General features: G+C 47.1%; 1 protein-coding gene across 1 annotated transcript in view; it reads right to left on the bottom strand.

Annotated features, from left to right (window-relative positions):
- Positions 1 to 3,368: 3,368 nt before the first annotated feature.
- mettl13 (methyltransferase 13, eEF1A lysine and N-terminal methyltransferase) overlaps positions 3,369 to 25,084 on the bottom strand; it is a 35,679-nt gene continuing 13,963 nt past the window's right edge. Inside the window, exons 3-7 of the mRNA XM_070888264.1 lie at positions 23,167 to 23,353; positions 21,979 to 22,158; positions 19,150 to 19,362; positions 7,050 to 7,181; positions 3,369 to 4,461 (exon numbers count right to left, since the gene is read on the bottom strand). Coding sequence (XP_070744365.1) covers positions 4,187 to 4,461; positions 7,050 to 7,181; positions 19,150 to 19,362; positions 21,979 to 22,158; positions 23,167 to 23,353 — 987 coding nt within the window. The 3' untranslated portion in view covers positions 3,369 to 4,186. The remainder of the gene's footprint in view (positions 4,462 to 7,049; positions 7,182 to 19,149; positions 19,363 to 21,978; positions 22,159 to 23,166; positions 23,354 to 25,084) is intronic.

The following is a 25,084-nucleotide window of genomic DNA, read 5'->3' as shown; positions in this document are numbered from 1 at the left end:
GCTGAACTCCAGGACATAGTCGACGTATTTACTGAGGCATACGAAAGCATGGGCCTTATGTTAAACATCCATAAGCCAAAGGTCCTCCACCAGCCTGTCCTCGCCGTATAGCACTTTCCCCCCCAGTCATCAAGATCCACGGTGCGGCCCTGGACACAGTGGACCACTTCCCATATCTCAGGAGCCTCCTATCAACAACAGGCATCGACGACAAGATCCAACACCGCCTCCAGTGCGCCAGTGCAGTCTTCGGCCGCCTGAGGAAAAGTGTGTTTGAAAACCAGGCCCTCAAAACTGCCACCAAGCTCATGGTCTACAGGGCTGTAGTAATACCCGCCCTCCTGTATGGCTCAGAGACATGGATCATGTACAGTAGACACCTCAAGTCGCTGGAGAAATATCACCAACGATGTCTCCGCAAGAGCCTATAAATCCCCTGGGAGGACAGGCGCACATCAGCGTCCTCGTCTAGGCTAACATCCCCAACATTGAAGCACTGACCACACTCAATCAGCCCCGCTGGCCGGCCACAGTTCGCATGCCAGACACGAGACTCGTTACAAGTTACGGAAACATTACAAGGACACCCTCAAAGCCTCCCTGATAAAGTGCAACATTCCCACTGACACCTGGGGATCCCTGGCCAAAGACCGCTCTAAGTGGAGGAAGTGCATCCGAGAGGCCGCTGAGCACCTCGAATCTCAATGCCGAGAGCGTGCAGAAATCAAGCGCAGGCAGCGAAAAGAGCATGCAGCAAACCAGCCCCACCCACTCCTTCCCTCAACGACTATCTGTCCCACCTGTGACAGAGTCTGGTTCTCATATTGGACTGTTCAGTCACCAAAGAACTCACTTCAGGAGTGGAAGGAAGTCTTCCTCGATTCCGAAGGACTGCCTATGATGATGAAGAATCATACACACAACATATATCCCATATATCAGCTAAATACATATATCTATCTATATCTTCACAAAACCTAAGCATTTAGAATTTGCACGTTTTTGCATTTGGTAACAATTACTCTGGTACTTTTACCTCGGGTACATTCCCCACTCTGCACCAAAGGAACATAGGAACAGGTGTGGGCCATTTAGCCCCTCGACCCTGTTCTGCCATTCAATGAGATCATGGCTGATCTGTGCCTGACCATACACCCGCTTTTGCCCCATATTCCAAAGACCATTCCTGTATGTGAGCCCTTGCTACCACAAGCCACAACATGCCTTTATATGCCCAATACCTAGAAGGGTGGGTTGTAACCAATTTAGTTGGCAGCTCCACTGACCAACCCCTGGCCAGGGGAGGGATCGAGCTCCCTCACTTTCCGTAGAGTCAACTGATTTTTAATTAGGTAAGGGTATCGAGGGATATGGATCAAAGGTGGGTAAATGGAGTTGAGGTACAGATCAGCCATGATCAGCTAATTGAATGGTTGAACAGGCTTGAGGGGCTGAACAGCCTACTCCTGTTCCTGTGACAGGAACAAAAAGGGTGAAACACATATTCTGGGTCAGCTCCAACAAAGGTTGCCATCGAGGCAGGGAAGGAGGCCATTAAGAAAGCCAGCCTAGCCTTAAATAGCTGATCAGGTTTCACAGAAAAGGGCTGTCCAATAATAATTTTTCTTAGACCATTAAAAAGAAAAGTAAGACTTGTATCTATATAGCGCCTTTCACGACCACCGGACGTCTCAAAATGTTTTACAGCCAATGAAGTACCTTTGGAGTTAGTCACTGTTGTAAGGTGGGAAAATGCAGCAGCCAATTTGAGCACAAACAAGCTCTCGCAAACAGCAATGGGATAATGACCAGATAATCTATTCGTTGTTATGTGGAATATGAGGGATAAATATTGGCCAGGACACCGGGGATAATGCCTCTGCTTCAAAATAGTGCCATGGGATCTTTTGCGTCCACTTGAGAGCAGACGGGGCATCGATTTAACGTCTCATCTGAAAGACGGCACCTCCAACAGTACAGCGCTCCCTCAGCACTGCACTCGAGTGTTAGCCTAGATTTCTTTTATGCCCAAGAACCCACAACCTTCTGACTCAGAGGTGGAGTGCTACCCACTGAGCCACAGCTGACAAAAGGGTTAGTGCGACATATTTTTATTATTTTTCTTGTTTGAGGTGAGACTGAAGCTAAGTTGTATAAGATGAGACTGTCTATAACTATTACTGTATTCATTACGGACCGTAAAATAAAGCAGCTCAATGATTCATATCCTGCAGTGTCTTCCAGAAGATTGGAGAAGCCATACATGAAGACACATGCAAGGATTACGGCATCCACTTCATACAAGAGGGGCTCAATGTAATAACCTCCAAGTTATGCTATCTAGATATTGGGTAGTGGAAGTAAATGCATAATTATGAGACACCAAATAACATTACAATAACATTGACCCAAGACAACATCTAAAGGCAGATCCAACATTTATAACAGCACCTAACCAAATAGCCAGGATCAACCACTGCCCACCAGCTACTGCAACACTCATGATCTAGATGCCCTTTGACCCCACAGATCAAGGAAAATAGGACGGCAATTTAAGCTATTTGCATACCAAATATCTCCCAGATATCTGCAACAGATAAAGGCTTAGATCGGCCTTTTCCTCAACCCCACCAGTTTTCTAGCAGATCTGGGGCAGTGCTTCGTCATGTCTCAGCCTCCACCCTGTTCCCAGTCCTGGCAGTATAAAATGTAGCAAATGGGTAAAAGATTTCAAAATACAGCCAGAGTCAAGGGGCATATCTTTAGGCTGGGTGGTCGTCACACTCCACCAGTCACCCAGACCAAAATCGGAAAGCCTGGGCCAGTGTTTTCTGGGCAGTTATTCTTTATTGTAACTTAGCCTGGTTTTAACCCCAATAAGCACCCTAATAAAAAGGCAAAATACAAAAAAAAGTCTGACAAAACATTACATTTTTTCACAATGCTACCATTCAACTATCACAAGTTTGCATTAAGCATCAGTGCTGTTCCTGCACCTTTTGCGGCGTTACAAAACAGAATTTTATATTCGCTTATGAATGGGGCAAAAGAATTGATCTGCAATCAGTCACTGGAGTACACCAGTAAGATACATTACCTTGCACTCAAGCAATCTTGAAGTGAAATCTTTTATAGCTATACTTTTAGTTCCAAAGGTGCTTCCTGTCACGCTCCCCAACAATTCCCCCTCAAGAAGTACATTCATTCAACACTCGGTCACCCTACTGCATCACAAGAAAGATTTCATTTTATTAACGAAAACTCACCATTTTAAAACAATCTTCTCGTTAGCATCAGAACGCTTACTTGCAAGGCGACGCAAACTGTTACACAAAAATATATAAAGCAAATCTTACACTCAAATTACGTATTTTCACAATGGCAATTTATTCACGAGAACACCAAAATCAATTCCTGAAACAAAAGCGGTCACCTGTGGCGTATTTGGAAAAACCTACTACCTATAAAATATGATCACTGAGCCCATCATAACGGGTTGTATTATAACGGGTTGTATTGTAACGGGTCTACTGATTGGTCATGTAAATCTACAATAAATAAATGTTTGTAAAAGCCAGAAAGTAGAAGCTACTGTATACTAATGAGTCTTGTATTTTAAATATATAAAAAAGATATTTATAGTACATATAGCCACATGCCCTAAAATACGATTCATTTTACCATAACCATTTGAGGCTAATTTAACACCCTATCCGCTACTGAGGCAAAGATCAGCTAGCTCAGCATTGAACCTGGACTTCATGATCTGTGTGGCTCAGTATGTACATAGCACCACTTAAAGCCAATAAACCATCAAGCTGTATTGTTACTTCTACCGTTTTCCTGCTGCTATTGGGGAATTGGAGTATAACAATGCATTAGGTACAAAGCACCATTCAACATTTCAAACACATTCCATTGCAAAGTGAATGCACAGTTCATTTTTTTTTCTGCCAAAGGGAATTGTGGAGGAAATGGTTTGATCTTAAACAAAATTTGAGTCTTTCACAGCACTACACATATACCTGGAGCAATACGTTAAGGCACACCTGTTTTGTTTGTTTAAGAATATAGTGCTGAACATTTGAAAGATGCGAGTCTATATTCTCAGTGAATGGCAATAGAGGTCACTGCAAATAATGAACAGAAATGTTATCATACATCCAGTCCAGGAGTGCAGGAATCTTCAAACAATTGTAACTTTCTTTAACATTTCTGCAAGGTTATAGGTTTGGTCCCAATGTCTGCCAGGTTTCTTTAGAGCATTTTCCAGTGTCCGACCTGCCTCAAGAAGGTCTTTCGATCCAGCTTTAAGTTCGGTGGTCAATTGGCAGTACAAAATTTCATTTACCTCGCCCTCAATCTTCCGGAGGTAAACAAGAGGGAATAACTTTTTGATCGCCACTATGACCTTGTCTTTCAGTGTGCGGTCCCTGCAGACCAGATTCAGAATGAAGAGACCTGAAACATTGAAAATGAATGTATGGGTTTTAATGCACATCGATTCTATTCCTGCTGGGACAGAAACATCATGAGATTTTATATGCTGTTCTCAAATTCATCAAGGTGACGAATCAAGGTCCACGCTGAGAGGTGAGCACTACTCCAAGTTCAGCACATAACACACTTTCAGGGATATTATGTAACTGGTATAGTACAGGACAGATGCAAAATAAAGTTCTCTTTGAAAATGTACCTTGACCTGAACCTAACAGTACTCCCCTACTCCTCCCCCCCCGCCCCCCCCCTTGAAGGAGAAGAGGTCTGCGAAGAGACACAGGGGGTTTTGGGGAGGAATTCTTGAGCGTTGGGTCCAGGGGTCTGAAGGCATTGCTGCCAATGGTGGGGCAAAGGGAGGGGGGACGTGCAAGAGGCCAGATAGTCAGAGCAACAGGGAGTTTGAGGGGGGGGGGGGTGGTGTAGAGCTGGAGGAGGTTGCAGAGATTGCGAGGAGCAAGTCCATGAAGGGATTTAAACACAAGGATGAGAATTTTAATTATGATTCTTTGGGGACCGGAAGCCATGGCTAAGATCAGGAATGGAATCGGTGGCAAAGGTACAGATCTTGTGACGGGGGCCAGTCAATGGCTTCGGTCTTTCCACTGTTTATCTGAAGGAAATTGCAGCTCACCCAGGACTGGAAGTTGGACAAGCAGACTGACAATACAAATGCAGTGTAAGGGTGGAGAGAGGTAGAGCTGGGTGCTGTCAGTGTACATGTGGAAGTTGACACCATGGCCTCCTGTATGGCTCAGAGACAAGGACAATGTACAGTAGACACCTCAAGTTGCTGGAGAAATACCACCAACGATGTCTCCGCAATATCCTGCAAATCCCCTGGGAGGACAGACACACCAACATTAGTGTCCTCGACCAGGCCAACATCCCCAGCATTGAAGCACTGACCACACCTGATCAGCTCTGCTGGGCAGGCCACACTGTTCGCATGCCAGACACGAGACTCCCAAAGCAAGCGCTCTACTCAGAACTCCTTCACGGCAAACGAGCCAAAGGTGGGCAGAGGAAACGTTACAAGGACACCCTCAAAGCCTCAGTGATAAAATGCAACATCCCCACTGACACCTGGGAGACCCTGGCCAAAGACCGCCCTAAGTGGAGGAAGAGCATCTGGGAAGGCACCAAGCACCTCAAGTCTCATCGCCGAGAGCATGCAGAAATCAAGCGCAGGCAGCGGAAAGAGCGTGTGGCAAACCTGTCCCACCCACCCTTTCTCCCAATGACTATCTGCCCCACCTGTGACAGGGACTGTGGTTCTCATATTGGACTGTTCAGCCACCTAAGGACTCATGTTTAGAATGGAAGCAAGTCTTCCTCGTTTCCAAGGAGCTGCCTATGATGATGATGATGATGATGGTCGTCAAGGGACAGCATGTAGATGAGGAAGAGGGGGCAGGGATAGATCCTTGGGGACTGCTGAGGCAACGGTGCAGGAGTGGGCAGAGAAGCCAATTGCTGGGGGTGCTCTGGCTATGGTCGGATAGGGAAGAATGGAATCAAACAAGGGTAGCTCTCACTGAGATGAACAATGGAGGAAAGGCATTGGAGAAGGGTAGTGTGGTCCACTGTGTCAAAGGCTGCAGAGAGGTCTGACATTAAGGAAATATACTGAGCACATACCATACTTTTCCCCGCAAAAAGAAAATATCAGAAGGAGAGTGTCGTCACTAAGGTACTCTCGTGCACCTAGTACAGAAAACTATTGGGACCTGCTGGAGAGCAGTGTCCTGTCCTCCCATCCCCCAGTGGTTTATGCAACAGGGAAACCAAGAAAGGGCAAAATGAGTATCTAGATATAAAAGACTATTTTATAGAAAAAGAAAATAACTTTTATTTGGTTAGCACATATCTTCAGGACGTCCCAAAACAATTCACAACCAACAAAGTACTTTTGAAGTGTAGTCACTGCTGTTCTGTGGGCAAATATAGCAGTGCAGAGCAAGATCCCACAAATAGCGATGAGATAAATGACCAGATAATGTTTCATTCATGTTGTTTATTGGATAATTGTTAGACAGGACACCCTTGCTCTTCCTTGAATAGTGCCATGGGATCTTGTACATCCACCTATGTCATTTTAATGTCTCAACTGAAAAACTGCATCTCAGTCAGTGCAGCCAGGGAGCACTCCCTCAGTCCTGCACTAAAGTGGTGGCCTAGACTAAGTGTTCAAATCCCAGAGTGTGGCTTGAGCACACCATCTTCTGACTCAGAGGCGAGAATGTTTTCACTGCACAGCATTTTAACTCCGTACGTAGAAACCCGAGCAGATATGTTGGATGTTCAGAATTGTCATCCACATTACCAAAAAATGTAAACAGCACCCAGGTTACATTGCTACTTTAAAGCCATGTAACAAAACCTCGGAATTGGGCACAAGGTTCACAAATAAAACTTGACTTAAAAAGGTGCAGGCACTGAATTTTACTTTGAGCTACATGGTGTCTTTCTGGCAGAAAATGCACATGATGTATCCTGTCGTACCAGTATAGTCGACTTTACAAAGTAATTCAAAAGAAACGATCAATCACCTTGGGGTGCCAAAAGCTTTCGTACTTTCTGTAGAAATAAGTCGTCCACGAAAGCTGGTGGAGGACAGCTCATTCCCAGTGTGGTGTCTTTGTTATCGACATCAAACATAACGACATCATAGGTGACAGTCCCTGTAGCAACAAAAGAAACATGTTGATTTTATTCACTTTTTGTCTGTTTGAACTCGTAAGGGTTGACAGTGGCTGCAGGATTTGGATTAATGGAGAATACCAGTGCACACTAGTACGTCAGAAAAATCAAAACTATTGACTTTATTGCTCAAAGCTTCAGAAATTGAAAGTGAAACTTAGGTGGGGTGGGGAGAGCGGGGAGGGGAGGGGAAAGAAGAGGGGCAGTAACAATATAACCAAAGGGATCAAGGGGCTGAAATTGTCCCTGCCTGAAACGAGTCGTACCTACTGCTTTTGAAGTGTCCTGGCCACCCCAATGCATGGGGCGGGCAAACCGGTGAAATTCAGCACTTCGTGCGTTTTTTTGAAGCGGGGCGGAAGTGGCCTCATCGGGCGGAAGTGGGGGTGGCCGACGCTGCAAGTTATCCGCGCCGTGCTGATGATGTCATCGCGCCGGTGTGTCACAACGTCTCTCCCCTTCATTTAAAAGGGGAGGGCCGCTGCGAATTCTGTAGCCAATTTAGTGGCAAACACTGGGCCACCAGGGAGGGTTTCAGCCGGGCACCCAAGAGGGGGTGCCAGACTGAACTCGCAGCCATAAATGTCAGCCCAAGCTGGCAGTCGGCCGACAAAAAAAACATGGAGTCGCCAGCAGCGCCACCTCCCCTTTAAGGGCGGCCGCATTGGTGGCACCGACCGGCGGCGCTGCTCCCATGGGACAATCTCAGAAAGGGGGTCACCGCCGGTCGGTGAGGGGTTGGAACGTGCATGCCGCGGCAGGAAAATGGGCGGAACGGTCCCCTACACTGCTTCAAAACGGAGGACGGGCAATTTCAAAAATGGTGGCCCCTCCGCTGTGACTTGGCTGCCAGTCCGCACCAACCCGTGAGTGCCGCTTTCAGGCTGCCACGGACCTTATAGAAAGGGGTCATCTCGTCACCTAAGTGCTGCTGGAGATGTTGTGAAAGTTCATTTGGAAAGTGCACCATCATGCAAAATCGCTGGGGTTACCCATTCATAGAAACATAGAAAATAGGTGCAGGAGTAGGCCATTCGGCCATTCGAGCCTGCACCACCATTCAATAAGATCATGGCTGATCGTTCACCTCAGTACCCCTTTCCTGCTTTCTCTCCATACCCTTGATCCCTTTAGCCGTAAGGTCTATATCTAACTCCCTCTTGAATATATCCAATGAACTGGCATCAACAACTCTCTGCGGTAGGGAATTCCACAGGTTAACAACTCTGAGTGAAGAAGTTTCTCCTCATCTCGGTCCTATATGGCTTACCCGTTATCCTTAGACTATGTCCCCTGGTTCTGGACGTCCCCAACATCGGGAACATTCTTTCTGCATCTAACCTGTCCAGTCCCGTTAGAATTTTATCTGTTTCTATGAGATCCCCTCTTATCCTTCTAAACTCCAGTGAATACAGGCCCAGTCGATCCTCATATGTCAGTCCTGCCATCCCGGGAATCAGTCTGGTGAACCTTCGCTGCACTCCCTCAATAGCAAGAACATCCTTCCTCAGATTAGGAGACCAAAACTGAACACAATATTCCAGGTGAGGCTTCACCAAGGCCCTGTACAACTGCAGTAAGACCTCCCTGCTCCTATACTCAAATCTCCTAGCTATGAAGGCCAACATACCATTTGCCTTCTTCACCGCCTGCTGTACCTGCATGCCAACTTTCAATGACTGATGTACCATGACACCCAGGTCACGTTGCACCTCCCCTTTTCCTAATCTGCCACCATTCAGATAATATTCTGCCTTCATGTTTTTGCCCCCAAAATGGATAACCTCACATTTATCCACATTATACTGCATCTGCCATGCGTTTGCCCACTCACCTAACCTGTCCAAGTCACCCTGCAGTCTCTTAATGTCCTCCTCACAGCACCACCCAGCTTAGTATCATCTGCAAACTTGGAGATATTACACTCAATTCCTTCAACTAAATCATTAATGTATATTGTAAATAGCTGGGGTCCCAACACTGAGCCCTGCGGCACCCCACTAGTCACTGCATGCCATTCTGAAAAGGACCCATTTATCCCGACTCTCTGCTTCCTGTCTGCCAACCAGTTCTCTATCCACGTCAGTACATTACCCCCAATACTATGTGCTTTAATTTTGCACACCAATCTCTTGTGTGGGACCTTGTCAAAAGCCTTTTGAAAGTCCAAATACACCACATCCACTGGTCCTCTCTTGTCCACTCTACCAATTACATCCTCAAAAAATTCTAGAAGATTTGTCAAGCATGATTTCCCTTTCATAAATCCATGCTAACTTGGACCGATCCGGTCACCACTTTCCAAATGCGGTGCTATTTCATCTTTAATAATTGATTCCAACATTTTCCCCACTACTGATGTCAGACTAACCGGTCTATAATTACCTGTTTTTTCTCTCTCCTTTCTTAAAAAGTGGTGTTACATTAGCTACCCTCCAGTCCATAGGAACTGATCCAGAGTCGATAGACTGTTGTAAAATGATCATCAATGCATCCACTATTTCTAGGGCCACTTCCTTAAGTACTCTGAAATGCAGACTATCAGGCCCCGGGGATTTATTGGCCTTCAAACCCATCAATTTCCCTAACACAATTTCCCGCCTAATAAGGATTTTCTTCAGTTCCTCCCTTCTCACTAGACCCTTGGTCCCCTAGTATTTCAGGAAGGTTATGTGTGTCTTCCTTCGTGAAGACAGAACCAAAATATTTGTTCAACTAGTCTGCCATTTCTTTGTTCCCCATTATAAATTCACTTGAATCTGACTGCAAGTGACCTACGTTTGTCTTCACTAATCTTTTTCTCTTCACATATCTATAGAAGCTTTTGCAGTCAGTTTTTATGTTCCCAGCAAGCTTCCACTCATGCTCTATTTTCCCCCTCCTAATTAAATCCTTTGTCCTCCTCTGCTAAATTATAAAATTCTCCAAGTCCGCAGGTTTGCTGCTTTTTCAGCTGGTTCACCATTCATTTGGCTTTTAGTACATACTTAGTACTGAACTGTGAAACAGTGGAAGGGAAAACTACAATGAGCGCTAATGTTTTATATTTGTGAAAACATATGATAAATGGGACTTTGCTCGGCTTGGCATTATGTCCTAGATTTGCTGATGAAGTAGACTGGAGAAAGTTATTACATAGGATATATGGCACAGAAACAGACTATTCGGCCCAACCAGTCCAGACTGGCGTTTATGCTCCACTTGAGTCTTCTCCCATCTTTCCTCATCTAAATCTATCAGCGTTAATCCTTTATTCCCTGCTCCCTCATATGCTTGTCTAGCCTCCCCTTAAATGCATCTATACCATTTGCTTCAACCACTCCCTGTGATAGCGAGTTCCATATTCTCACCACTCTTTGGGTAAAGAAGTTTCTTCTAAATTCCCTATTAGATTTCTTGGTGACTATCTTATATTGATGGCCTCTAGTTATGCTCTTCACCACAAGTGGAAACATTCTCTCTGTATCCACTATCAAAACCTTTCATAATTTTAAAGACTTCTATTAGGTCACCCCTCAGCCTTCTCTTTTTAAGAGAAAAGAGACTCAGCCTGTTCACCCTTTCCTGATATGTATCCCCTCGCGTTTCTAGTATCATCTTTGCAAATCTTTTTAGCACCCTCTCCAGTGCCTCTATATCCTTTTTATAATATGGCGAACAGAACTGCACGCAGTTCTCCAAGTGTGATCTAACCAAGGTTCGATACAGGTTTAGCATAACTTCCCTACTTATGCTTGGCGCAGTTTGCCAGCTAAAGATATGCATTAGAAGACAATGAAAGGATGGGCTTTGCCTGGTCAGAAATTGGCAAAGTTTTTCATCCATCACTTAGGAAAATATGACAGATATAAAAGGATTAATTTGAATAGAAGGACATTTAATTAATTAGTAGACTTCACCACTCAGTGGTAAATGAGGAAATCTGCAGGGATAGCGAGAACAAATTCACTTTCAGATGAAATGCTGGTGAAAGTTTTACTGGCATTGCATGATAAATCCTATACTACCACATTCCTATTCGTTCCCCCCACTTGAATGGCCTCCTGTACCATGGTGCCGTGGTCAATTTGCCCATCCTCCCTGCACTCTTTGATCTCATCCACACCGGTAGCAAATACCTCATACCTGTTGGACAATGGTAAAGGCCAAGGCTCCTCCACTATTGTATCTGTGGTCCCCTTACTTGCCTGAGTCACAGTCATACCCTTCTGTCCCTGACCACTAACCAAATCTAAACCACTACCTAACTTTCAGCCATGCATTTAAACCTCTAATCCATTTGTCCCTATGCCAATTTCCCCTCCACGTTACACACCATCCTGACTTGGAAATATATCGTCGTTCTTTCATCGTTGCTGGGTCAAAATCCTGGAACTCCCTCCCTAACAGGAGTCATCAACATCATCATCGGCAGTCCCTTGGAGTCGAGGATGACTTGCTTCCACATTATAAATGAGTTCTCAGGTGATTGATAAGTCCAATGCGGGACCTACAGTCTCGGTCTCAGGTAGGGCAAACGGTGGTTGAAGGAACAGGTGAGTGGGGTGCCTGGGTTGCCTTCTGCTGTCGCCACTTAGCTTCAGCTTGCTCTCAGCGGTGAGACTAGAGGTGTTCAGTGTCTTCCCGGATATTTTTCCTCCACTTCAGGCGATCTTGGGCCAGGGATTCCCAGGTGTTGGTGGGGATGTTACATTTTTTCAAGGGGGCTTTGAGGGTGCCCTTGAAGCATTTCCTCTGCCCACCTGGGGTTCGCTTGCCGTGTCGGAGCTCAGAGTAAAGCGCTTGTTTTGGGAGTCTCGCGTCAGGCATGCGGACGATGTGACCTGTCCAGCAGAGCTGATCGAGTGTGGTCAGTGCTTCGATGCTGGGGATATTGGCCTGAGCGAGGATACATTATGCTCATAATAAAGGATGAAACTGATTACTGTATGCAATGAGTAAGTGTAACCTTAGCTCCTTTAAAATTGAACTTCAGAGTGCTGGTGCAATGTGGAAGACCTGCTTATATACAGTGCTCTGAAGGGATGCTGGGATCCCTTGGGACTCCAACAGATAGGCCCTCTAGTGGTGGTGTGATACAGGTTGCCAAGGGTTACATACACAACATCACTCCCTCGTAAAGTCAATAGTACACCTATTTACAGGGTGAGATGATCTGGGGCTTTTCGCTACCTTGTCGATCATCTCGGTACAAATGCAGATGTGGGTGAATTGGTTGGTTCTTCACTGGGCTGCAGGCCTTGCCGGGCTGCTGGGGATGGTGAGTTTGGTTGCCACATGTGTGATGTCGGTTGCCACTTGTGTGTGTGTGTGTGTGTGTGTGTATATGTGTGTTGGAGGGTCGAAGTTGGTGGTGTACTCTCCGGGTTGCTCGTAGCTGTTAGTGAACTGCAATTTGGTTTGGTCCAAATGCTTTCTGCACATTAGTCCATTGGCCAATTTGACCTGAAACACCCTACTCCCTTCTTTGGCTATGACCGTGCCTGCAAGCCATTTTGGACCATGTCCATAGTTGAGTACAAGCACAGGGTCATTGACCTCAATATCGCGTGACAAGTTTGCGCGATCATGGTACACACTTTGTTGATGCCACCTGCCCTCGACGTGATCATGGAGATCAGGGTGGACAAGAGAGAGCCTTGTTTTGAGCGCCCTTTGCATGAGCAGCTCGGCTGGGGGATACCCGGTGAGCGAGTGGGGTCTGGTGCGGTAGCTGAGCAGGACTCGGGACAGCCGGGTCTGCAGGGAGCCTTCCGACACACCTTTCAAGCTTTGCTTGATGGTTTGAACTGCCTGTTCTGCCTGGCCGTTGGATGCGGGCTTGAACGGGGCAGTAGTGACGTCCTTGATCCCATTGCGGGTCATGAATTCTTTGAATTCGGTACTGGTGAAACACGGCCCATTGTCGCTGACAAGGACATCAGGCAGGCCGTGTGTGGCAAACATGGCTCGTGGGCTTTCAATGATGGCGGTGGACGCGCTGACAGACATTACACATTCAATCCATTTTGAATAAGCATCCACAACAACCAAGAACATTTTGCCTAGAAATGGGCCTGCAAAGTCAACGTGGATCCTCGACCACGGTTTGGAGGGCCACGATCACAAATTTAGTGGTGCCTCTGGGTGCATTGCTCAGTTGAGAGCAAGTGTTGCACTGGCGCACGCATGACTAAATCTGAGTCGATGCCGGGCCACCATACATGGGATCTGGCTATGGCTTTCATCATTACTATACCTGGGTGGGTGCTGTGTAGGTCGCATATGAATATTTCTCTGCCTTTCTTGGGCAAGACCACACGATTACCCCACAAAAGATAGTCCGCCTGTAAGGACATTTTGTCTTTGCGCCTGTGGAATGGTTTAATCTCTTCCTGCATCTCTGCTGGGATGCTGGACCAGCTCCCATGGAGGACACAGCTTTTTACCAGGGACAGTAAAGGATCCTGGCTGATCCAGGTCCTGATCTGATGGATGGTAACGGGTGACTTTTTGTTTTCGAATGCATCCATGACCAAGAGCAAGTCTGCAGACTGTGCCATTTCCACCCCAGTGGTGGGCAATGGTAGCCGACTGAGAGCATCAGCGCAGTTCTCTGTGCCCGGTCTATGACGGATTACATAGTTGTATGCCAACAGCGTGAGCGCCCATCTTTGGATGTGGGCAGAGGCATTGGTGTTAATCTCTTTGCTCTCGGAGGATAGCGATATGAGCGGCTTATAGTCAGTTTCTAGCTCAAACTGGAGACCAAACAAATTCTGGTGCATTTTTTTTAACCCCGTAAACGCACGCCAGAGCTTCTTTTTCAATCATGCTGCAGGCCCTTTCGGCCTTGGACAGACTCCTGGGCGGATAGGCGACCGGTTGCAAAATCCCCAATTCATGAGCCTGTTGTAACACACACCCGACCCCGCATGACGACGCATCGCAAGCTAGCACTGATCGTTTACATGGGTTGTACAGAACAAGCAGTTTGTTTGAACATAACAGATTTCTGGCTTTCTCAAAGGCAGCCTCTTGTGCATTCCGCCATACCCAGTTGTCTCCCTTTCGCAGTAGCACATGTAGGGGTTCTAGCAAGGTGCTTAACCCGGGTAGGAAATTACCGAAATAGTTGAGGAGTCCCAGGAACGACCGCAACTCCATCACGTTCTGTGGTCTCGGCGCGTTCTTGATGGCCTCCGTTTTGGCGTCGGTGGATCTAATGCTGTCTGCTGCAATTCTTCTTCCTAAGAACTCGATATCTGGCGCCAGGAAAAACACTTCGAGCGTTTCAACCTGAGTCCCACGCGATCTAGCAGACTTAGAATCTCTTCCAGATTCTGCAAGTGTTCGATGGTGTCCCGACCTGTGACCAGTATGTCGTCCTGGAAAACCACGGTGCGTGGAACTGACTTTATCAGGCACTCCATGTTGCATTGGAAAATTGCCACAGCCGAGCAAATCCCAAACGGGTATCTGCTATAGATGAACAGACCTTTGTGCATGTTGATGCAGGTGAGGCCTTTCGAAGATTCCTCCAGCATTATGTAGGCCGAGGTCAGATCCAACTTGGTGAACATCTTTCCTCCAGCCAGGTCGCAAATAGGTCGTCTGCCTTGGGTAGCGGGTACTGATCCTGTAGCCAAAAACGATTAATCATTACTTTATAGTCCCCACAAATTCTGACCGTGCCGTCACCTTTGAGTACCGGGACAATCGGACTGGTCCACTTGTTGAATTCCATCGGCGTGATGATGCCTTCTTGCTGCAGCCTGTCCAGCTCAATTTCCACTTTCTCTCGCATCATATACGGTACCGCCCGTGCCGTGTGGTGGATGGGTCGTGTACCGGGAACCAAGTGCATCTGTACCTTCGCCCCCGAGAAACTTCCAATGCCTGGCTCGAACAGCGATGGGAATCTGCTCAAAACCTGAGCACGAGGCGTTGTCGACGGACGAAAGTGCTTGGGTGTCGTCCCAGTTCTAGCGGATTTTTCCCAGCCAGCTTCTGCCAAACAATGTGGGTCCATCCCCGGGCACAATCCAAAGTGGGAGTTTGTGCACTGCTCCATCATAGGAGACATTTACTTCTGCGCTGCCAATTACAGGGATCAGCTCTTTGATGTAAGTTCTTAGCTTGGTGTGAATGGGGCTGAACTTGGGCCTGTGTGCCTTGTTGCACCACAACCTGTCGAAGGCCTTTTTGCTCATTATAGACTGACTCGCACCCATGTCCAGTTCCATGGAAACGGGAATTCCGTTCGGTTCAACTTTTAACATAATCGGTGGACATTTCGTGGTGAAGGTGTGTCCCCCATACACTTCTGCCTCCTCGATTCGAGTCTCTAGTTCAGCCTGATCCACCATGGATCGATCTTCCTACGCAACGTGGTGGTTTGCAGGGTTTGCAGCACGCCTGCACATTCACTGAAGGTGTCCCATTGTTCTGCAGCTGTTGCACGCATAGTGTTTGAAGCGGCATTGATGGGCCCGATCATCACCTCCATAGCGCCAACAAGGTGTTAACTGCCTCGCATTAACGATTGATGGCGGACTCTGGGTCACCTGAGGTAGTGCAACAGCCGGCGTGCACGTTCTGCCATGTATATTCCTGCTTGAAAACGACGTTATTTTGTGCACAGTACTAGCCGAAACCTCTCTATGCTGCAAAATTTGTTTTGTGTTATTGCTGGTGGACATAAATGCCTGGGCTATCCTTATGGCTTTGCTCAGATTCGGTGTTTCAACAGTCAGTAGCTTGCGAAGGATAACCTCATGGCCAATGTCAAGCACAAAAAAGTCTCTTGGCATTTGATCAAGGACTCCATCGAATTCGCAATGTCCTGCAAGGCGCCTTAGTTCGGTGACGTAGCTCGCCATTTCCTGGCCCTCCGGCCGCTGACACGGGTAGAACCGATACCTCGCCATCAAAACACTTTCCTTTGGATTTAGGTGCTCCCGGACCAGCATACACAATTCTTCATAAGATTTGGTTCTTGGTTTCACCGGAGCTAGAAGATTCTTCATGAGGCCATAGGTTGTTGCCCCACAGATGGCAAGGAGGATCGCCCTTCGTTTGGCAGTGTTCTCGTCCGCTTCCAACTCGTTGGCCACGAAGTATTGGTCGAGTCTCTCCACAAAGGCCTCCCAATTGTCCCCTTCTGAGAATTTCTGCAGGATACCAACAGTTCTTTGTATTTTCGCGCGGTTGTTCGTTACCTCGTCGCCAATTATTATGCTAATAAAGGATGAAACTGAGGACTGTATGCAATGAGTAAGTGTGACCTTAGTTCCTTTACTTGAACTCCAGAGTGCTGGTACAGCGTGGGAGGCCTGCTTATATACAGTGCTCCCAAGGAATGCTGGGATCCCTTGGGACTCCAACAGGTAGGCCCTCTGGTGGTGGTGTGATACCGGTTGCCAAGGGTTACATACATAACAGTGTTGGTGGTACTTCTCCAGTGTTTTGAGGTGCCTGCTGTACATAGTCCATGTCGCTGAGCCATATAGGAGGGTGGGTAGACCATGAACTTGGTGCCGGGTTTGAGGTCCTGGTCTTCAAACACTCTCTTCCTCAGGCGACCGAAGGCTGAACTGGCACACTGGAGGCGATGTTGTACCTTTGTTGACAGTAGGCTCCCGAAGTATGGAAAATGGTCCACGTTTTCAAAGACCTCGTGATGAATTTTGATAACCGGGGTGGGGGGGGGGGGGGCAGTGCTGCGTGGTGGGGGCAGGTTGGTTGAGGACCTTTGTCTTACAGATGTTTAATGTAAGGCCCATGCACTCGTACGCCTCGGTGAAGGTGTTGATGATGGTTTGGAGTTCGGCCTCAGAGAATGCGCAGATGCAGCAGTTGTCTGCGTACTGTAGTCCGATGACAGAGGATGGGGCAACCTTGGATCTGGCCTGGAGGCGGCGGGTTTGAACAGATTCTCGTTTGTCCTGTAATTTAGTTCCACTCCAGTAGGGAGCTTGCTGAGGGCGAGATGGAGCATTGCAGCAAGGAAGATCAAGAAGAGCGTTGGTGCGATGACACAGCCTTGCTTGACCCCGGTCTAATTGTGAAATGGGTCTGTGGTGGATCCGTTGGTCAGGATCACGGCTTGCATGTCATTGTGAAGCAGGCGGAGAATGATGACAAACTTTTGAGGGCAGCCGAATGTGAGGAAGACCCTCCATAATCCTTCAGCACAACAACAACTTGTATTTATATAGCGCCTTTAACGTAATAAACTGTCCCAAGGCGCTCACAGGAGTATTATGAGACAAAAAAACAATTTGACACTGAGCCACACAAGGAGAAATTAGGGCAGGTGACCAAAAGCTTGGTGAAACAGGTAGGTTTTAAGGAGCGTCTTAGAGGAGGAAGAAGAGGGAGAGAGGCGGAGAGGTTTAGGCAGGGAGTTCCAGAGCATAAGGCCTAGGCAGAAAGCACAGCCACCAATGGCTGAGCGATTTAATCAGGGACTGCAGCGGTTCAAGAAAGCGGCTCACAACCACAAGGGCAATTATGGATGGGCAAGAAATACTGGCCTTGCCAGCGATGCCCACATCCGACAACAAGTTAAAAAAATACCTTGTAAATATGACTGACCTAGAAAAAGTTTTACCCAGGATGGAGAATGATCACTTGCCATTTGGTGCACATCAGAAAAGGAAGGCAGCAAAAAGCAGGGCATTTATTCCACTATCTGCCCACACTCCTCCAATGAGAATCTTCAATCAATCAAAGCCAAATTTTAAAAAAAATACAAAGTGAATTGATCACACTGCAAGTGGAGTAATCACTAAATGGAATAAAATGGATCCCAGAAACAGATCAGGTTAAAAAAATGTCTGTACCTAGGATACAAGATGACTGTAAATGCAGTTGGGTCTGGCAGGGATTATGCTGTTAAAGAAAACTAAGCAGACATCAAAGGGTGATTAGATCAAAGATTCTAATAGTCTACAGCTCTCGAGGGTATCAAATAAAACAGAATAAGCAAATGTTAAGCAAGAAAAGTTGAAAGAGAAATTATGCAGGAGCTAAGAGCTAGTCTTTAATTCTGGGAGAGGAGCCAGGGAAAGGCCAGAGGCAAATGATGAATGCTAAAACAAAACAAATGTCCCCATGGAGGAACACGAGGCATTGGAGGCATTGCTGAAACCTTAGGAACCACAGAAGGGATTCAGTTGATCTCTCCAGCAACAGAGTCATCAATATGACCCCAGGGATAATAAAATTCCTGAACAGCAAAATAAGCAAAATAACTGCAGTTAGTAACGTGATATTAAAAGATGTCATGACATGCTAGCCTAAGATGATCAGATTGGAGAGTGCTGAACTGTATTAATAGAATTCTAATTCTTGCCAGTCAGAAAACGTGTACATGCGTGTGTGTGTTTGTTTTCCAAGAATGATTACTGGACAAATCCCAAAAAAAACAGTCTCCTTAGTAAGAAGAGGATGGATAAGAATAATTGGGGAAGGAAGTAAAGGTACTGTTACTTCCTGACAGCTGTGGCTCAGTGGGTAGCACTCTTGCCTGAGTCAGAAGGTTGTGGGTTCAAGTCCGCACAAAAAAAAATATCTAGGCTGACATCTAGTGCAGTGCTGAGGGAGTGCTGCACTGTCTGAGGTGCCGTCTTTCAGATGAGATGTTAAACCGAGTTCCCATCTGCCCTCTCAGGTGGACGTAAAAGATCCCATGGCACTATTTCGAAGTTATTCCCGGTGTCCGGGCCAATATTTATCCCTCAATCAACATAATTAAAAAAAACAGATTATCTGGTCATTATCACATTGCTGTTTGTGGGAGCTTGCTATGCGCAAATTGGCTGCCGCGTTTCCCACATTCCAACAGTGACTACACTCCAAAAGTACTTCATTGGTTGCAAAGCGCTTTGAGATGCCCGGTGGTCATGAAAGACAGTATATAAACCCAACCCTTTCTTACAAATGATGATATTCTAGGATTCTTACCACTGTCTGCAAGTGTACTGATGTACTTCAAGCCATCTGCCAGAATCACCTTCATTCGATCATCCTGCGAAAATTCAAACCATGTGGTCGCCATCTCCAACACCACGGGGTCAATTTCAATAGCGTCAACAGTTGATTGGGAGAAGTAGTCATGAATAAATGACGGAAGGCTGCCACCACCGAGGCCGACCACCAGCAGAGAAAACAGAGTGTCTAAAAGCGATACAAGAAAGGCAAAGCTTGGTTACCCCTATAGCTTTATGTAATCAGGTAGTACATTTAGATCAAGATCGCCAACATCTCACTCAAAATGGAAATTGCTCCTTTCTGTGCTTCGATATACACACAAATTGGGCACCGCCAAAACTGCTCGCATCTATATGGCGTCTTGAATGTAAAAGGTGCTTTGCAGAAAGGGTGCAAGGAAAATAATGAGCCCGAGTTAGGAAGGGACGACCAAGGACAGAGGTGGCTTGTATCCAGTATAGTCTTGGACACGGTGGGGGTTTATGGAGAATTAAGGATGGAAGTTTAGCGGCAGTCTGTAGTCCTAACATCATCATCCAGGTAAGAGCAATTTGCTTGACTATGGCCTCACGTCACGAAACTCGGTATCTGTCCCATCAGCACTGGCGCACTGTGGCTGCACTACCTATAATCTGCAGAATACACTGCAGCAACTTACCAAGGTTACTTCAACAGAACCTCTCTCTCCATGCGATTGTTACCACTGAGAAGGGCAAGAGCAGCAATGTCGTGGGAACACCAACTCCGAGTTCCCCAAGTCACACATCATCCAGACTTGGAAATATATTCCTTCGCAATATAGAACATGGCCAGAATTTTAGAATTCCCTATCTAGCATCATTGCAGGCACACCATCGCCAAGACTGCAGCCATCACCACCACCACCTTCTCAGGGCAACTAAAGATGGGTGCTAATTGCGGCCTTGACATCACCCACTTTGTGGGGAACAATTAAAAAACTGTGCAGCCTTAGAGAATACAAAGATTAAATGTCTCTTCCGCATATCAATGTCACATTATCTCAACTCTCTCCATCGTTAAGACTTCCAGTCATCCAATAATTATTAGTTACTAGAACAGGTCTCTGGATTACTAGTCCAGTAACATAAGCACTACACTACCGAGCATTAGCGGAAGAGAGCAAGAGCTTCTCAGTTAATGGTGAAAGAACTTTCCATCCTAGCTACAATCCAGACCACTGCAACATTTGGCAGCAAATAATATTCAGCAACGTCACTCATGGGTTTTACCCTCCCTTTTTGATTATAAAACAATACTCACACTCCCTTTGCTTCTCTGCAATTTAAAGTACATAAGAACATAAGAAATAGGAGCAGGAGTAGGCCATTTGGCCCATCGAGCCTGCTCCGCCATTCAATAAGATCATGGCTGATCTGATCATGGGCTCAGTTGCACGTCCCTGCCCGCTCCCCATAACCTTTCACTCCCTTAACGTTCAAAAATCTGTCTATCTCCACCTTAAATATATTCAATGACCCAGCCTCCACAGCTCTCTGGGGCAGAGAATTTCACAGATTTACAACCCTCTGAGAAGAAATTCCTCTTCATCTCAGTTTTAAATGGGCAGCCCCTTATTCTGAAACTATGCCCCTAGTTCTAGATTCCACCATGAGGGGAAACATCCTCTCTGCATCGACCCTGTCAAGTCCCCTCAGTATCTTATATGTTTCAATAAGATCACCTCTCATTCTTCTAAACTCCAATGAGTACAACCCAAGTAACGATGTTTCAGGGCATCACTTCATCACGAGCATAAAAGATAATTTTCCAATAAAGAGACCACATTAAAACTAATTCAGGGCTGCGCTCAGTTGAATTTTTTAAAAAGTAATAATAAGCAACCATCCTCAACAAAATGGGAAATGCACATGTTAATTTCTTTGCCGAATTTTTGTTTTCCCATCTACCTCCCTGGGGGCTGGGGGGGGGGGGGGAATTCTTAATTAACCAGGTTTCAGATTTAAAATTTTGTAAATGATAAACTGTCAATTTCAAATCCATTTACTCACATGAAGATACAGGCCTTTTGCAACAGTTCCTTCTTGCTATGTGAGAAAATAGCATCCAGGGGCTTTTGAATTGTGGAACTAATAGCCTGAACGCAAACACTTTACATGTTTATCTAAGAACAGGAGCACAATTGCAAATCAATAGGGTTGCAATTAGCCATCATCCCTGTGCTCGCTGACCTTCACTGGATCCCAGTCCACCCACGCCTCAATTTTAAAATTCTCACCTCGTGTTCAAACCCCTCCATGGCCTCACCCCTCCCTATCTCCATAATCTGCTCCAGCCTCACAACCATCTGAGAACTTTGCATTCCTCTAATTCTGGCCTCCTGCACATACCCCACCCCACCCCACTACACCCTTCACCCCACCATTAGCAAATGTTCCTTCAGCCAGGCTCAGTCCGAAGCTCCAGAATTCCCTTCCTAAACCTCTCCAATGTCTCCTCCTTTAAGACCCTCCTTGGTCTCTTTGACCAAGTGTTTGGTCATCTGTTTTACTGTCTCTTTTGTAAGAACATAAGAAATAGGAGCAGGAGTGGGCCATACAGCTCCTCGAGCCTGCTCCGCCATTCAATAAGATCATGGCTGATCTGATCTTGGCCTCAACACCACTTTCCTGCCTGTTCCCCTGTTTCCTTTGCTGGTCGTCAGTTTTTGTCTGATTACAACTCCTACAAAGCGCCACAGGATGTCTTACTACGTTAAAGGCGCTATATAAATGCAAGTTGTTGCACAGTATACCATACCCTTTTTCTTTTTTCGCTCCTTACCTGCAAGTAAACCACTTTTTTTATTTAGAAGAACCAAGCCAGCGATCATGGCTCGATGATGATCGCAGCATAGGTAGCTTTTGTCGACAGCCTGACCAGGTTTGGGATCTGGAGTCTTCTCAGCTTCTGAGCATGGCCGCCCCCTCCTCTTGTCTTTTTTTTTCTTTTTTTGCGATGAAACTATTTTGAGAAATAACGAAAAGGAAAAAGGTCTGTGCTCTGGAATTAAATTGAACGCAAGATTCCGCTTGTAGTTTATTACGCACCATTAAAATGGGAAACCATTGCTGGGGGTGTGTGGTGCTGGGCAGAGGTATATTGGTACTTCAACATGCTATGCTGCCGAGAGATGTGATGCAGGCTGACACCAGCGATATACTCCCGCCGGGCAAGATAGTTACACAGAACAATTCTGGCATTCCCCACAAACTGGGAGGCGAAAACAAAGAGTTCAAAATTAAGCAACGCCTGAGAAACCACCTCCAATCCTCACAACCATTGCAGCAATTTTATGTACAGTTTATACAATTCTTGATCCATGTTTTGCATTACATGTGCAAATCAGTTGGGGTTACATGATTATCAGCAATCAACCGCATTGCACTCAGCAATATAAAAAATCCAGCAAAAAAGGGAGGCAAATTATCTACGTAGCATACCATAAATCTGCAAGTATAATAGACAATATTTACCCAAAAAAAACTCCAAAAGTGATTTTGTGGGGGGAGGGGGGTATATATTATAAGCAGATTTTAAAATTGAGCCAAAAGTACTAATTTAATTCCTCCCTGAAATTCATGATTTAAATGAGGTTCGGTGACGATTTACTGTAAATAGAATGCATTCACATCAGCACGCTGAAAATACACGTAGACATTAAATCAAGTAGAGATTACAGAGCAACGAATGTACAGCGACAGCATCACAAATGTAATATCCATCATACATTCAGTTTGTGAATCGAATGGACAATTGCTGTTGGCACACAACTGGGCTTAACACACACTCGAACAATGAAACACTAAACATAGAAACGTTTTGCAATGAGAGGTCATCCAAGAACCTTTGATTACTCACTAGCTGCTATCTTCCGTTCCATGTATTTGTGTGCAAGTATCAGTTTTTGAATTGCTCAGAAGCACTGCACTAGTGTTTTCATTAAGCCACAGCTAAACCTTGAATCAATACCTGACTTTGAGGCACTGTGCAATAGTTTAGCCTCCGACTGCACCACATTGACGTTACTGAGGAATACGAGATGCCGGAAATAGTTGCCATCTTCTCCCTTTACATCTTCAATGACATATTCCCCACTCATATCACGATACTGGACAGTGCGAACCCCTATATCTCCACCGACTGAAAGAAACGGGACCTGTACAACAACAAAATCATTACCATTTAAGGGAAACACTTCACTGCTCAAATTGAAAAAAAATGCAAAAAAGAAAACATTTTTATCCCCAAGGAATATTTGCTATGTCATATAAATGGCAAAGCAGAGGAGAGCCCTATCTATCCTTTTGTTAAACTGCACTCTATAGTAATCATTTCTGACATATTAAAAGGTCAATTAGAGACAAGGGGCCCAAGTTTCGGGACGTGCCTAAAACGGCGCAGCCCGGACCTGGACACCGTTTTTCGCGCCAGAAAGTGCGCCTAAAATAAACTTCCCTATTCTCCGGCTCCCTGCAGGTCTTCTGCAGCCGGGCGCAGCGCAGCACGAGCTGTTGGGGGCGGAGCCAGGTCCCTGCAGCGAAAACAGTGCTGGGACCTCTGCACATGCGCTACAGTGCAGTAGCTCCAGTGCCCAAAACTGTGTGGGAGGGGCCCGAAGCACGAAGCCTCTAGCCCTGGCCCAATGGCCTCACTGGGGGCTGCGTGAATAAGGCTCCTCCCACACCCAGCTGCTGCTTCCTCCCGACCCAACTTGACTCCTGTTCCCCCGCCCCCCCCCCCCCAATTCTCTCTCTTTCCCCCACCCCCCCGGACCTCCACGACTCTCTCTTCTCCTCTCTCCCATATGCCCCCCCACCCCCCGGACCTCCGCGACTCTCTCTCTTCCCCCTCACCCCCGCGGACCTCCGCAACTCTTCTCTTCTCCCTCTATCCCCCCCTCCCCGCCCCCGACTCTCTCTCTTCTCTCTCCTCCCCCCCCCCACCCCCACCCCTCCCCCGACTTTCTCTCTTTTCTCTCTCTCTCCCCCCGAACCCACCCCCCCCTCCCCCGACTCCCTCTCCTCCCCCCACCCCCTCCCCCGACTCCCCTCTCTTCTCTCCCTCTCCTCCCCCCACCCCACCCCCCCCGACTCCCTCTCTTCTCTCTCCCCTCCCCCCCCACCCCACCCCCTCTCTTCTCTCTCTCTCTCTCTCCTCCCCCCACCCCACCCCACCCGCTCTTCTCTCTCTCCGCCCCCCCACCCCCTCTTCTCTCTCCCCCTCTCCCCACCCCCCCCAACCCTCTCTCCCCAACCCACCTTCTCTCTCTCTCCTCCCCCCTCACTCCCTCTTCTCTCTCCTCCTCCCCATAACTTTCTCTCTCTCTCTCTCTCCTCCCCCAACCCCCCCCACTTCTCTCTCTCTCCTCCCCCAACCCCCCCCACTTCTCTCTCTCTCCTCCCCCAACCCCCCCACCCCCTCCTCTCTCCTCCCCACCCCCTCATCTCTCTCTCCTCCCCCCACCCCCTCTTCTCTCTCTCCTCCCCCCACCCCCTCTTCTCTCTCTCCTCCCCCCACCCCCTCTTCTCTCTCTCCTCCCCCCACCCCCCCTTCTCTCTCTCCCCCCCCACCCCCCCTCTTCTCTCTCTCCTCCCCCCACCCCCCCCTCTTCTCTCGCTCTCCTCCCCCCACCTCTTTTCTCTCCCCTCCCCCCGCTCTTTTCTCTCCCCTCCCCCCACCCCCCCTTCTCTCTCTCCTCCCCCCCCTCTTCTCTCTGTCCTCCCCCCCCTGTTCTCTCTCTCCTCCCCCCCTCTCTTCTCTCTCTCCTCCCCCCTTCTCTCTCTCCTCCCCCCCTTCTCTCTCCCCTCCCCCCTTCTTCTCTCTCTCTCCTCCCCCCCACCCCCTTCTTCTCTCTCCTCCCCCCACCCCCCCCATTCTCTCTCTCTCC

Source organism: Pristiophorus japonicus, chromosome 8 (assembly GCF_044704955.1).
Source record: "Pristiophorus japonicus isolate sPriJap1 chromosome 8, sPriJap1.hap1, whole genome shotgun sequence".
Lineage (NCBI taxonomy): Eukaryota > Metazoa > Chordata > Chondrichthyes > Pristiophoridae > Pristiophorus > Pristiophorus japonicus.
Note: the sequence above shows the minus strand (reverse complement) of the source record. Positions and strands in the feature narration are given on the sequence as shown.